Source organism: Gavialis gangeticus, unplaced genomic scaffold (genome assembly GCF_001723915.1).
Source record: "Gavialis gangeticus isolate Ggan-Ray unplaced genomic scaffold, GavGan_comp1, whole genome shotgun sequence".
Taxonomy (NCBI): domain Eukaryota; kingdom Metazoa; phylum Chordata; order Crocodylia; family Gavialidae; genus Gavialis; species Gavialis gangeticus.
The window spans coordinates 44,469,711-44,481,915 of record NW_017728992.1 but is presented as its reverse complement, the minus strand read 5'-3'; the positions used below and the strand labels follow the sequence as shown (position 1 = coordinate 44,481,915).

Sequence of the window (12,205 nt, the reverse complement as noted above, 5' to 3'; positions counted from 1 at the left end):
CCCCCCCCCCCCCCCAACACCAACGCACCATCTACCCAAAACTAAGCAGAAGTAAAGTTTTTAATAGGTATCTTGGGCCGTACATTCCCCGGTCCCACTATGGGAGTCCCATTTAAACTTGATTGGCTAAAATTCGGTCGCTGGGTTAGGGAATGCTGAGGCGACAGTCAGAGGGGGAATGGGCAACATTTGAACAATGATAAAGGGTTTATCACAGTGTTCAGCCTGTTGGAGCCCTGACCACAAGTGTTGCCATACTTTTCCCAGGATGACTGGTGGAAGTCCTCCTCACAAGTTTGTGAAAAGTCATGCTAAGTTGAGGCTTGTTCACAACAGATAAATACAAATCCCTGACGCTGCAAGCTATCTATGGTTTCTGAAGAAACAATGAGGTATCCTATCCAGTATATCTGCTATCCACAGGAAGTTCAAGCTGGCTCCTAAGTGTCTATTTACCCTTAAACTTAAGTTTTTTCCTGGTTGTTGATCAGTTTCTTGATTGTTCTAAACCAGATAACCCCTTCTCAATAGAAAAGACAACTAAGCTACTTACACTATTAAAAGAATGCTTTGAAGAAGCTGAACTGAGGGTATAAAAATCTGTAAAAAAGCAGCAAAGTTGTGCTTCAAGAGGAGAAGTCCCTCTGACACCATCTGCTGTTGTTCCTGAGAAGCTGGAAGGAACAGATCGTGTCTCCCTTCAAGGATTGTGCTAAGAACTTTACCTGTCAGCATTGGAACCCAAGTGCCTTGGACTGGTGAGATCCCAGCGTGTGCATGTGTGTTCTCTCTCTTTTTTTTTTTTTTCTTTCCCCTCTTTCTCTCAGCATACATTTCTGAACCTGAATTGTATTCGTTAAGCTTGAGCTAAGTTTCCCCAAATACTTAGTGAAATCAGGATAGTATTGTAATTGTTTGTTTTCCTTTGCATGTCTATTACTACTAGTACCGTTATATATTTCATATACTTAGCAATAAATAACTTTTATAGTCAAACTGGAAGTAACTGGGTATATTTTTCCTTCTCTACGTCTCCTTCCCCACTTGCTCTGCAGCAACCCTTCTTTTACCTAAGCCAAAGATCTCTGTGAAGCCCAGAAATACGGTGAGGTCTGCTCATCAAGAAGCTAAAGATTGGGATGTGCTGAGTTCAGAACACATAAGGGGATCAGCTTGTACAGGCTGATTGACCCAGTTTGGCTCAGACATGCCCTAATGAATTGAATGCTGGCCCATGCGGGTGTCAGCTGGACACCCAGACAGATTCAGAGGTATTCTGTTTACCTGTGTGCTTGTCTGACTGCAGTTTATTGTTGCTCTGATGAACTGATTCTTGGCATATGGGGGTGTCAGCCTGTCCATGCTGATCAACCCAGCCGGGTCAGGCATGTCACATTAATCTCTGTGTGTTTGTGTGTATGACTGATTTGGTGACTGGAGGAACCCAGCCCCATTGAAATAGAGTCCTGCAAGATAGCCCCATTGGGGGGTGAGGACTTGCAGAAGGGAGATATACAGCTCCGTATAAAAACACAAGTAACACAAGCAGCACATCTGATAGAATTACAAAGACCCTAAGCAACGTCCCTAATAAATGAGCACATCCCAAAGTAATGGGCAAATCTGGTAACACACCATTCTGAGGCATACTTGGCTATCTAAGTTTACACCCACCATTGTGGTAATGGTCTTCAGGAGCAGAAAGGTCAAACTGCTATCATACATATTAGTGTGACTGGAGGTTAATGGTCATTGGGTTTTTTCCCCCCTCTTGTGATGCAACAGAAATAACTTTGTTCTGGCAAACAGATGGCAACCATTTTGTAACTTGATTCCAGTGAAGAATGTCACAGTGTGTGTGGTGTTTTTGTTTTTTGTGGCTTTTCTCTCTCCAGACATAAATACTGAAGATGGAGGAATACCTGTGTTCCACTTTGTAATATGTGTAAAAGGAATGTCCTTGGGCTCACCTTCAGTCTGGCATTCAACTTGGGCATTGATTTCTCTTCTGACTTCTTCTGCAGCTTCCACAAAATTTACAGCTTGTGGCTCTGTATTGTAATATTTCTTGACTGACTGTAAATATTCCTGTGAGGCAAGATGGATAAAGGTCTTACATGTATAATATTTTGCCATACATACGGGCCAACAAAGAAAATAATTCAAATTATGACAGATTTTTCTATGCTCAAAGAAACAAGTGAACTGAGATACTGTACAGACCATAAAAGGTCTGTAAACTTGATATAAATTTCCACAAAAAGCCAGTAGGAAGTAAATATTAAAAGAACAAAACAATCTGCAGCTGAAATTAGCATATTTATTAGACTGTCAATATACGATACAAGCAGTACTTATAAAAATTAAATGGTCTCTCTTAGTTAAAACAGATTCTGTACTTACTGTATTGAAAGGTGATGATTTTTCTCCATATAACTGGTTGACACTTCTAAGCAGGTAATTTTTAGTGGGTTTGTTGATTTCAAAGTTAAGTTCTTGAAATGCTGCATGGATATTACTTGATTTATCAAGATTAGTCTGGAAAGAAAAAAGACAACTTCTGGTTGTTTACCTGCATTTTTGGGACAAGTGATTCAATACATCAGATATGACACATTGCACATAGTCTTGGTGGTGATAATTACAGGTAATATTGCGTCATTTAAGCTATTCTTTGTCAGCTGTGTCTTAGGCGTTTACCTTATTCTTGCCAACACCCTTAATGCATTATAGGAAAATCTCCATCTAGTGGACGAACATAGCCAGCAGGCAGCTAAGAGATGCAAAATCATTACTAACAGTTTGAATAGGGCTGAAATACATCTTGCAATTACAGGTATCTACAGAAATTATACAAAATATAGCAGAGACGCATGGAGAGTAATAGCACAGCTTGTGCAATATGGTTGCATGACTCTTAATATCCATGGAAACTTAAATTCTTGCATTTAAAAGTTTGACCTTTAATACCTAGACCTGTTGATCCCGGTATTGAAAAGCCATCACTACCAATACTGTAAACTTGAGAGTTGCTTGTATTGGTATACAAGAAACATTGAGCATTAAAATTGCATGAACTGAAAATTAAGCAGAGAACTAGTAGTTTTGGGCCCAGTATTAAAAGGCAGTAATGAACTATGGCAGTTGAGGTAAAAGTTTAGGTACTATACAGAAAGCTACTAGAGAAAATGAATGGTAGGATTGCACCCAAGTTAAAAGCTCCAGGGTGAAGGTACAACTTGGGACCATGCTGTACTCCCCCATAAAATTATATCGGGTGTAAAGCTGTCGGAAGCTATTTGAAATTCCTTAACACTTCAGCCCAGCCACAGAGCTGCCACAGCTTTCAAATGCAGACATGTCACTGAATCTGACATGACTGCTGCTCAATTGCACACGGGGAACCTTAGAACTCAATACTGGGCTTGATGCTTTGTCACTATGGCAGGTCTCTACAGGCAGAAAGTTAACAGCCCCTGCTCCCCTAACAGCCTGTGGCTTGTGAAGGCAGTTAGAATAGTGAATGCTGCTATCTTTGAAAGAGTATGGCTTTGGCTTGGTTTGTACTGATTCATCAGAACCCAAGTGTGTTCTTCTCTGTTAGGAGAGATTACATTTTAAAGCTGTTATGGGGACATGATATAGTAGCCCTTACTGATTCGGGGGCACATCTACATGAGATGCTAACACAGTGGTTTCTGTGCATTTATTTAGTACTTGTATAATCAAGTACTAAATAAATGAGCAGTAACTGGAGTTACTGCACAGTAGCACTAGTGAACACCTCTTTAGTGATGCTACTGTGCAGTAGCTGAATAATACTGCACAGTAGCATGTTAGTACTGTGTGCTACTATGCAGTATTATTCAACTACTGTACAGTTAGCATCTTGTGTAGATGCTCTGTGGGGAGCTGAAATTAGTTCTCCCTTGCACCAACAATGTTACTGAAATCAATGGTGAAATAACATTTGTGTTGGGCAATATTCCTTTAACACACAGAAAGTATTTCATAAGTTAAGTGCTTTATTTGCTTTTCTACTCCCACAACAAGAATTTGATCTATGTCAGAATTTCAGCACTTCAGTATATCCACGAGCATTCTCATGTAGATGTGGACTAACCTTCCTTCTCTAAAATGTGTCAGGCAGCTTGTATAAACCAACATTCTTTTCATGTGGGATCATCCCTGATTGTTGTATGCATTATGTCTTCAGCAGGACAAAGCATACTCTCTCCTTTTTTTTAATAATGAGCTATTTAATAAGCAGAAAGTAGTAAGCAAGAGAAAATCCACTAAAACTCTAAAGAGAGAGGGGAAGTTGGAGAAGCACAGGATGTTATAGCTCTTCAGAGTCAGATGAGAAAACAGCATTATTTTTCAGTTTTTAAAAAAAGAGACGTTTGTCTTAACATTTGCAATAAAGAAGACAGTATTTACTGGAAACCTCTCAGACTGTGTATGTAGATGCACCCAGTGATTGGATGTGCAATTAGCATGTAGCAATAAGCTCTGGAACAGTTTGCACCATGGTTTATTGCTTCCGGATGCAGCGTTTACATATACGCCTGAGACTGCAGTACATTGAGCTGGGACGGAGCAGCTCTGGCTGGCAGGGGACCCAGGGGTCAGCCTGCCCACCTGGGGCTGCTCCAACCCAGATTTAATGTGCTGTGGAGGAGCTAGCTGCAGTACAAGGGTGCTCCAGTGCAGGGCTATTTAGGAGGCAGTATCTACACAGTAGCACCCTCACACCCCAGCCAGCTCTATTACCATCCACATGTGCATTTTGCTGCATGTAACTACTCTGCTGTAAAACAGTACTTATTTCAGACCGTGCTATCCTACAGCAGAGTTGGTTTACTGTGACTTAATAGCATCGCACGTGTAGACAGTGATACTTTTTACTGTGGAGCTAATTAGGCTACTCCACAGTAAATGGCACAAGTAGGTATTCCCACTGTGAATATTTCATGCCAGCAAGACAAATGAAAGCAAATGCAAACATGGAAGGAAAGGAAGCCTAGGAAAGACGTAAGCCTGCTTTATAGCTTGGAAACTATAGATATTTGTTTGGACATGGTACCTTCTGGAGGCTGATACACTGGTTTGTCAGAAGCTCTTCCACCTTGTAATAGGTTTGTGGTTTTGTAGTGGTAGTGGCCATTCCAACTCCTTGGACTTCGTTAAAGTGAAGCACCTACAATCAAAATTGCAGACAGAATAATTGCTGTGGCAGACGACTTGCTCTACATGTCAGATGTTATGATTATCTCATGGAACTAGGGGGCAGGAGACCTAGACCTGGATTTTATTCTTGCCTCTGCCACTTGCCTGCTATATATTCCCAAACCCTGGTTCACAGCTTCTAATTTGTGAACCTAAGTGCTGTGATGCTGAAAATTCTCCTGATTAACCTGAATGTGCCTGACTTCCACAACAGAATCAAACAGCCCTGAATTAAGCACCCAGGCTCCAGTCTTCTGCAATACATGTGACACGCACGGTTGCTAAAGAGGCATGTACTTTTGGCCTTCAGTGCTTGCTCTGATTTGGAATGACCTCTTATGGCAATGTGTTGCGAATATGATCCGAGCTAAAGTTGAACAGTAGGAAATAGTAGGAAAGTGGTAAGCAACATGCTGAGTTGGGAAGTCCCTACTCCTACCTCCTGATGACAATTAGTATTTCATTTTTGAGTTTTTACTTCTGGACCTTTAACTGATGCTCCTGCCTGATTTGATGTATTGGATTCTGCCTCTGGTTCTCTTATTCACATGCTGCAAACACCTATAGCTCTGCAAACACTATGCAGCAGAGCTAGACACAGTTTATTGAAAGGAAAAGGTGTGAATTTGGTGAAAAGGGACCTTGCCTGGGCCTGTAGGGGCCAATTGGGAAAGGGTCCCAGCCTGACATTTGGATTTTGGAGGAGACTAGCTATGTGCTGGAGGGAGAAGCGGGTCAGGAAAGGCAGATCTTTAAGCATAGTGACAGGGAAGTACACCTCAAAAGCCAGCAGCTGGCTTGCCTTCTATGGTTCTGGCTAAGTTAGCTTTTCTCTCCTTAAACAGTAGCAGCTTTTTCAGAGAGCTCCTGTAGTCCCGACTTACCTCTGCCATCTGAGCTGCCGTGCTACCTTTGGTGCCCAGGTACACCGTGGCCATAGTAGATGCAATACTCAAAGGGGAGAACAAGATGTTTCTGTTGGCTTGCATCTTACACTCCTGTTTGAAAAAGTCAAGAGCAAACCCAGTGTTTGCTATGCTCAAAGCTTCCATTGTTTTGAATCTGCATGAAAAGATAGGGAGGAAAAATACGTTAAGATGACAGGCTTGGGCAATAATTATGATAAGCTATTTCCTACTGAAGAAATTAAAGTGGTTTGAAAGTGGCTGAGGCACAGCTACCCTGAAGGGCTAAATTTTATAGTACAGGCAGCTAAATAGTCATTTGGACCTTAGTAGCTGATGTTGGTTGAGGATTGCTCTTTCCTTTGTACAGCTGTTGTTGTTGTTGTTGTGTATGCGGGTTGTTTTTTGTTTGTGTTTTTTTGTTTTTTTTTAAATCCTTTAAAAATGTTTTAAAAAAAAACTTCCCCTTTTAAAAGATCATTGATACAGCACTATTTTTCTAAATATAGTTAACTTGATCTTTTTTGTGGCAAAGACTAATTGTGCCTTTCATAGAAGTATTTTATATCTGAAAACTTCTGGGATTTGGGTGAATACATTTTGGTCTGTCAGCTCTCTATGGACTGTTCACTTCAACCAACTGTTGTTTGTTATTCAAGAAGTATGATTAGCCACTCTAATTTACACAGCATTTCTTTTTCTAGAGAGAATACCTTAATGTGTTTGTGAATGTAGGTATTAGCATAAAGAACAACTCCTTCCTTATGAAAGGAAAATTCAATTACACTGAATTAAGCAAAATACACGTAGCACAATTAATTTGTGGACATCATTGCCAAAAGTTATTATGAAGTTATAAAGAGATTACTATGATTCAAAAGAGAATTAGTTGTGATTGTGGTGACTGAGAAAATTAGTTAACTTACCTAGAATAAAAATATTTTTATCGTAGGTGATTTAATCAGATATTTTCAGGGTTAGGAAGAGGCTAGTGCAGGTTGTATTATGTCTAACCTATGTCTGCCTTCCTTTTCAACATTTGATATTGGCCTTTGTTAGACACCAGGTACCAGACAAGGTAAAAAAACCCCCCAAAAACCTATATGATCTTTCATGGCTTATTGTTTGTTCCTATTTGTGCAAATCCAAGCATTTTGGACATTTGTCTAAGAGTGAAAATAAGCATGGTCAAACTAATCAACCCATCAGAATATGGGCAGATGATAATGAACCCTCTTTCTAGTCTTTTCAGGCTGTACTATGAACTAATATGTCAAGTGCCTTGTACTGCAGTTTTCCCTCCTGAAAGCCTGTTCCTTCTGTGAAACCTTCTACCTGTAACAATCTGAAACACTGTCTCAACTCTGAAAGGTGTTTGTCTGATTAGTATTCACTCGTGTCACTAGATTTCCAGTTCTTTTTTTCATGGCAGGGTGTCTCAGCCACCTGCGGAGGGTTAGGGATTGAGAGTATAGTCAGGAGTAGAAAGGTGAGAAAGGTTTATTGACTTAACAAAAACACAACTACGCGTAATAACAAGATAAACACTGACAGACGAGAACAATTCGTGTCGGCAGCTTATCGACAGTTCCCTCTGATGCCTGATGTACAAGAAGTTTCTGTTTCCACAAAGTTCAGCGAAGTCTGACGTCCCCAATCAGCAGTCTCTGAGAGGTACTGGGAAGGACCCTGGAATTTAGTCTTTGGGCTCCTCAAGCTCCACGGGCCCACAGATCCAGGCTAACAGCTAACTAATCCTTTTTACAGAGCTGTATCTTCATTCAGAATGACTGTGATTTCCGGATTGTCCAGCCAAGTCATAGCTTCTGAACGGTACTGATAACATATAGCCACTCGGCTTCTTTTTACTTCAGCTGTCCCTGTACTGACCAATATCAGTACAAGCCTTGCTTTCCTTTGATGAGGTTAATTTTTAACTATGCCACAGGGCCTTACTACTTCAAGGCTTTGTTAAATTTCTTAGGCCTTACTTTATACAAGGCCTTACTACATCTTAAAATTTAATTAGGCTTTTAGCAACAACGTACAGCTTAATATCTAAACAAATACAGAAAAACACTTGGTCTAATCTTCATAGAGCCTTCAGCAAGCACCTTTATCACACAGACATAGTTTTCAGCTATCACAGCAAGGCTTCTGTTGTGGGTTGTTTAACTGATAATGATAGAACTTTTACTTATATTTTCATTGCAATGGAACCTGACATCCCAGGCCAAGATAAGGACCCAATGTGCTAGAAGCTACATAACTACAAAATAAAGACAAACTTCCAAATTTCAGCAAAATAAAGAGAAACTTCAAAAAATCTGTGAAAGAACACTGTGACTTGAGTGTGTGTGTGTGTATCCATATCTGAGCCTGCCTTACATTATACTGTCTGGAGTAAACCTTGACTATTTTTGACCTTGCTGTGGTTTTTCTTCTTTAAGAAATAAATAAACTTGAACCCTCACTTGACAGTATCCATCATACCGATAAAATACATTACTTCCTATTCAAATCCCCTCTGTCTATACTTACTGTACAGTTGCCAACACAGCAGTGCAAAATAAGAATGACAATAAATAATCTCTAGAAATAGGTACAGTACCTTGTCTTTCTCAGTGATGAAGTCAAGCACTCGCTGCGTCTCTGAGGCTTACTACTGTTCAACCACGGAGCAAGCTGAATATATAGTGTGCCTTGCCAGTTCCATGGATAGATTACTCATAATGCTGTAATTTATTTGCTGAAAGGGAAAATATCCTTGTGGAGGTATTGAATCATCAAATGGAGGATGTCAGAGAATTGAGGGAACAAAATCATATAAAACTTTCACAGGACTGACTGCAGCAATAGTCCTGTGGATGAAGCTTATTGCTCCCAGGCATCACGTCTGCTCCTTAGTCAGCCCAGGACCATGGCACATTGAGTCATGGCAGAGCAGCCCTGGCTGGTGGAGGGTTTGGGAGTCAGTCTGCCAGCCTGGGACTGCTTTGCTCCAGCTCAACAGGCTGTGGAGGGGCTGGCTGGGGCATGAGGATGCTTCAGTGTGTGGCTAGTTGGGAGGCAGCCCCTATACTGAAGCACCCCTCTGCCCCAGCCACCCCTATCAGTATCTACACATGTGTTGTGGTGGAGTAAATAACTCTGCCATAGGACAGTACTTGTGTCTGGCAGTACTATCCTATTGTGGAGTTAATTAGTTTGCTCCGTCTTAATAGCGCCACACGTGTAGGCAGTGATGTTTTACTGTGGAGCTAATTGGGCAACTCCATAGTGAACATCTTGTGGAGATGCACCCCCTATGTCCTAACACTCCTTCTGATCTCCTGCTCAAAGTTCCTTTTTCTTCTGCATTCATGTCCTTCCTGCCACACACTCCACAGTTAAGCAAGAAGATCTAAATGGAGAAGTTGGTTCTTTATCAGATTTGTAATCGTGATTAATTTAATCTCTGCCCAAAGATGACCCAGCCACTGCCCACTTCTTTATGCTCACCTGCCACACCTTGATGTTAAACAAATAAAGAGAAGCTGAATGTTGAAACAACATTTGTTTGATGGGGAGTATGTCCTCTTCACAGGGGTCTACCTTCCCTACACTCTGCCCTTGTCTCATCTGTTGGGTTGGACCTATGATTTACCAGGTGTGCCTGAGTCTCTACCAGTAGCTCACCCAGTCATTCAACATGTATTTAGCCCCTTGTGAATCATGAGTTTCTTGGGGCTCAATCAGTCCTAGTTTATGCCCCTTTCAACTCTTATGAATGCCTTCTATGCATGCTTTCAATCAAAAGGGCCCTTGTTTATGGCTGCTCACCATGAGAGTCAAGCGCCAACTGTTTAACTCCTGTGTGCCCTTTTCAGGAAGGATTTTTCATCAATCAATTAATTCCCATTTATGTCTTATCAGTTATGTATTTATTGCCCTACAGATTTATTGAATCTGCATCTTCCCTGGTGGTATCCTACCAACTAGCAGTACTATCACCAGCCCACGGCTCCATCCATCAGCTGCTCTTGAGAAGCCTCACAACTGCTCCCTACATGAAAAGGCATTCCTCAGTGTCCCAGTCCTGGCACCAGTGGGTTAAGTGGCTCACTTCTCTTCACCAGCTCACTCCAACTACTTGAGGCTTGCCTCTGGGCTGGGACCCAGATTCATCATGCTCCTGGTCCTTTTCTGTGCCTCCTCACAGAAATGCACCTCTCTCTTCCAGGAGACCGTGCACTCCCCTCTCTGGGGGTTTATAGGCCTTAGTCCTCTTACTTTTCAATCTGTTGGGTTTCTCAGGGTCCAGTCACATCCGGCTCCCCAGCCACATGATTGCCAGGAGCTGGGGTTTGCCAACACTTCTGGGTTCTCTCCCAGACAAGCTGGCTGGTGATGGCAGGAACCTGGCGTGGCTCCTGACTGGGTTGGGCAGGGACCCCATAGTTTCTTGGGTTCCACTTGTCCTTGGTATTGGGGCCGGCTCCCAGCCACATCTGGGAGCCCTCCAGTAATTGCGGAAGCCCGGCATGGCTCCCAGGTGAGTGAAGCAGAGACCCCAGTTGTAGATGGGATACCTCTAGTAACAGGGGCTGGGAAGTGGCTCCCTGTTACATGCTCCCCATCTTTCGATGGTCTGTTGGGGTTACCTCGTATTTACTCTTTTACACCCCACATGATGCATGCTTCACTCGGTGTTCATCCATTCTCTCCATCTGGTGATTGTTGTTTTCACAGCTTCTTGTAACTTTCCCCCTTCCAGCATCTTCTTCCGCTATGGTAAAGGACTTGGCCAAATGTAAAACCTCTCCCATAGTTTGGGGCTGGTGTCGTTGGACCCATTTTTGAGTTCTCCTCCAGATAAGTGAGGCACTGCTCTAGACTGAATAGATCCAAAACTTCCATGATGGTCTTTCCCTGAGGTTGGATCCATCTTTACAACAGGTCCTTTAGTGTCTGAGCCAGTCTCTGCTTCTCTGGATTCTTCTTGGTCTGAACCCTCTGCTGCTGATGCTCTGGGGAGATCTCTAGTTGATATAGTATCATATTCCTTACTTCTGTGTAATCCATAGCTCCACCTTGGGCTAAGGCCTGCTAGGTAGGCTGGGCCAGACCTATCAACAGGGAGCCTAATTGGTTGGACCAACAAGTCCAATCCCATTCAACTGCCAAGGCAGCTCTTTCAAAGGACTCCAGATAAGCTTCCAGATCATCTTCTGGCATCATCTTTGGAATTTTTATACTCTTGGTGGCTCAAAGAATTGCTGCCTGTTGAGCCTCTATTTTCTTGCTCAGCTCTTGCTGTCAGGTCAGCAGCATAATCTATGCCTCTGCTTCCTCGGCTTGTACTCGAATTAATTCTTCCATCTGTCTGTTGCCCCTGAAACAATTGTAACACCAGGCCATGCACTTGTTACCAGTCCTGTGGGGCTCTCAGTTCTTGTGAAGTCTTGTGGAGCTTTTCCCCTGTGGTTTAAATATAAAGTTCCTCCTGAGACACAAGGCAGAAGGCAGAAAGCTTTCTGAGCAGAAAGCAGCCTAGGGGTCAGACACAAGTTCAGTGAGTATGTGCACACTACTGTATTTCAAAACAGTAACTGATTTTGCAAACCTGTTCCTGTTTCCAAACCTGTTATAAGAGACCATCAGCCTATCTTTGGCAGCTATTATTGCATATCGTTCACCCCCACCCATTGCTAACCTCAAATGTTGAAAATCCAGCAATATTTATTTACCAAGAGTTGAGTCAATGCAAGCAACAAAGCTGTATTCAGGATGCAAAGCTCTGATCTTTCTTTTATTACTTCCACAGAACTTAAGTGTGGGAGAGGTCCTAGTGTATGTGATTGCTGTGTCAGTGGTTTTAGGTTACACTTTGGAAAGTTATACTCTTTTTTTCTCTTGTGTGTAGTATCAGAAGTGTAAAATAAGTTGATTCAGTCATCTGGGTAAATCTACATATGCCATCTCTTGTGATTTCTGTGCTACAACCAGGATGTTTGGTCTATTGACCTGTAAATCTATTTGCCAGTACATGGCAAATAGTCAAAGTGCACTGTATACACAGGTGTAGTATA

The 12,205-nt window shown here is 42.1% G+C and overlaps 1 protein-coding gene and 1 long non-coding RNA gene across 4 annotated transcripts in view; one reads left to right on the top strand and one right to left on the bottom strand.

Moving 5' to 3' along the window:
- The window catches only part of LOC109300918, a 10,672-nt gene extending 9,919 nt beyond the window's left edge, over nt 1–753 (top strand). The window contains exon 3 of the long non-coding RNA XR_002098371.1: nt 307–753. This is a non-coding gene — a long non-coding RNA (uncharacterized LOC109300918). The remainder of the gene's footprint in view (nt 1–306) is intronic.
- LOC109300902 (serpin B10-like) overlaps nt 1–10,865 on the bottom strand; it is a 14,518-nt gene extending 3,653 nt beyond the window's left edge. Inside the window, exons 1-6 of one of the 3 annotated variants that reach the window (XM_019521789.1) lie at nt 10,778–10,865; nt 8,746–8,883; nt 6,114–6,291; nt 5,087–5,200; nt 2,404–2,538; nt 1,971–2,088 (exon numbers count right to left, since the gene is read on the bottom strand). In XM_019521789.1, coding sequence (XP_019377334.1) covers nt 1,971–2,088; nt 2,404–2,538; nt 5,087–5,200; nt 6,114–6,281 — 535 coding nt within the window. In that variant the 5' untranslated portion in view covers nt 6,282–6,291; nt 8,746–8,883; nt 10,778–10,865. The other 2 variants (XM_019521805.1, XM_019521796.1) reach the window with 2 other exon arrangements.
- Nucleotides 10,866–12,205: the final 1,340 nt, after the last annotated feature.